This window comes from Octopus bimaculoides, chromosome 30 (genome assembly GCF_001194135.2).
Source record: "Octopus bimaculoides isolate UCB-OBI-ISO-001 chromosome 30, ASM119413v2, whole genome shotgun sequence".
Lineage (NCBI taxonomy): Eukaryota > Metazoa > Mollusca > Cephalopoda > Octopoda > Octopodidae > Octopus > Octopus bimaculoides.
In genome coordinates, this window is record NC_069010.1 from 4,737,882 (window position 1) to 4,739,547 (window position 1,666).

The 1,666-nt window shown below is 35.4% G+C and overlaps 1 protein-coding gene across 1 annotated transcript in view; it reads left to right on the forward strand.

The window, feature by feature from the left end:
* The first annotated feature begins 643 nt into the window (after nucleotides 1-643).
* LOC106884177 (uncharacterized) overlaps nucleotides 644-1,666 on the forward strand; it is a 26,417-nt gene continuing 25,394 nt past the window's right edge. The window contains exon 1 of the mRNA XM_052978092.1: nucleotides 644-1,268. Within this exon, the coding sequence (XP_052834052.1) occupies nucleotides 973-1,268 (296 nt within the window). The 5' untranslated portion in view covers nucleotides 644-972. The remainder of the gene's footprint in view (nucleotides 1,269-1,666) is intronic.

Genomic DNA, 1,666 nt, shown 5'->3' on the forward strand with positions numbered 1-1,666 from the left:
TATATATATATATATATATATATATATATATATATATATATATGAATGTATGATGTGGGAACGTGACACATATATGTAAGCTTGTTTGCTTAGATATATGTGTAATGCTTCATTGAAAAACACGTTCATATATGTATATATATATATATATATATATATATATACACACACACACGTATAGAAATGTGTATTTGACATCGTTACAGATAAGTAGCTTTTAAATGCGTTCAGGCAACGAATGTCCTTAATTAATCACGCACAAAGCATTTTTATCATAGTAAAACAACGTACATACACACACACACACACATATATATATACACACACGCGTGCAGATACACACACACACTCATATATATATATATTCGTAATTCGTCTCTCAATAACACATACTCAGACACACATCTATCAATCTCTCTCTCTCTATCTGTCTATATATACATGCCACACGAAATTCTCAGTTTTTGAGTCACTTCTGTAACTTTTCTACCGATTATACACACACAGATATATATATATATATATATGTATAGACATACGAATACATATAGAGATAATTACGGTATATATATATATATATATATATATACACATCCAAACATATATAAATATATATATATATCTGTATATACGCAGAAGGATGGTCTAGGTGGGCTATGATAAGAGGTTAAGGTTCAATGGGTGCACAAGAGTTGATCTCCCTGCCAAACATCTCTGAAAACAAGTTGCTTCCTCCACCTACCCTCTCTCTGAATCTGTCTGCCTCTGTCTCCTTCCCCGACATACACACACACTCTCACTTTCTCTCTGTCTGTCCGTCTCTCTCCGCTTCCTTCTCTGTCTGTCTCTCTCTCTCTCTCCAACCTATCACGGGAAAGGAAAAAAAAAAAAAACATACTTCCACGCAAACTACAACACTTGTAGTCAGTCGATCGTGTGTGCGTGCGCTTGCTCTCTGGTGGTTCGGTCATCATGAGTTCGCACGCCGATGCCAGCAAGGGCACTGACCAGGTGGACGACGCGGACTGCGTCAATTCCATGATGGCCAACTGTCCGAACTTCCGACGATTGTGTCCGGGGGTTCGAATCTACCGCTCGTCCAGACCAGATTTACTAACAGACGAAGAGGCTGGGTTTTTTCGCGACCAACTGAACATAAGAACCATCATTGACTTAAGATCTGTGTCTGAGTACAAAAAAGCCACAGGAGACAAGTTAGTAGCCAACCATTATAATCTGTATAAGGTAAGCCCAGCTTCTTTAATATAGTATAATGGAAGACAGTATAAAATCAATATCAGATACATGTCTACACACATACGCACGCACACATACATGTGTCTCTACATGTGTTTATCTCATACACATACGTTTTTATTCACACACTTATATGTGTGTGTGTATGCATATATATATATTTGTGTATGTGTGTGTGTCACACACATACACATACAAATGTCTACATGTGTATGTATACATATATCTGTATGTGTGTGTGTCACACACATACACATACAAATGTCTACATGTGTATGTATACATATATCTATGCATATCATACACACGTTTATTCTTGCACTAATATGTATATAATTTGTGTATGTATGTATATATCTATATCTATATATATATCTATATATATCTATATAATATGTATATATATATA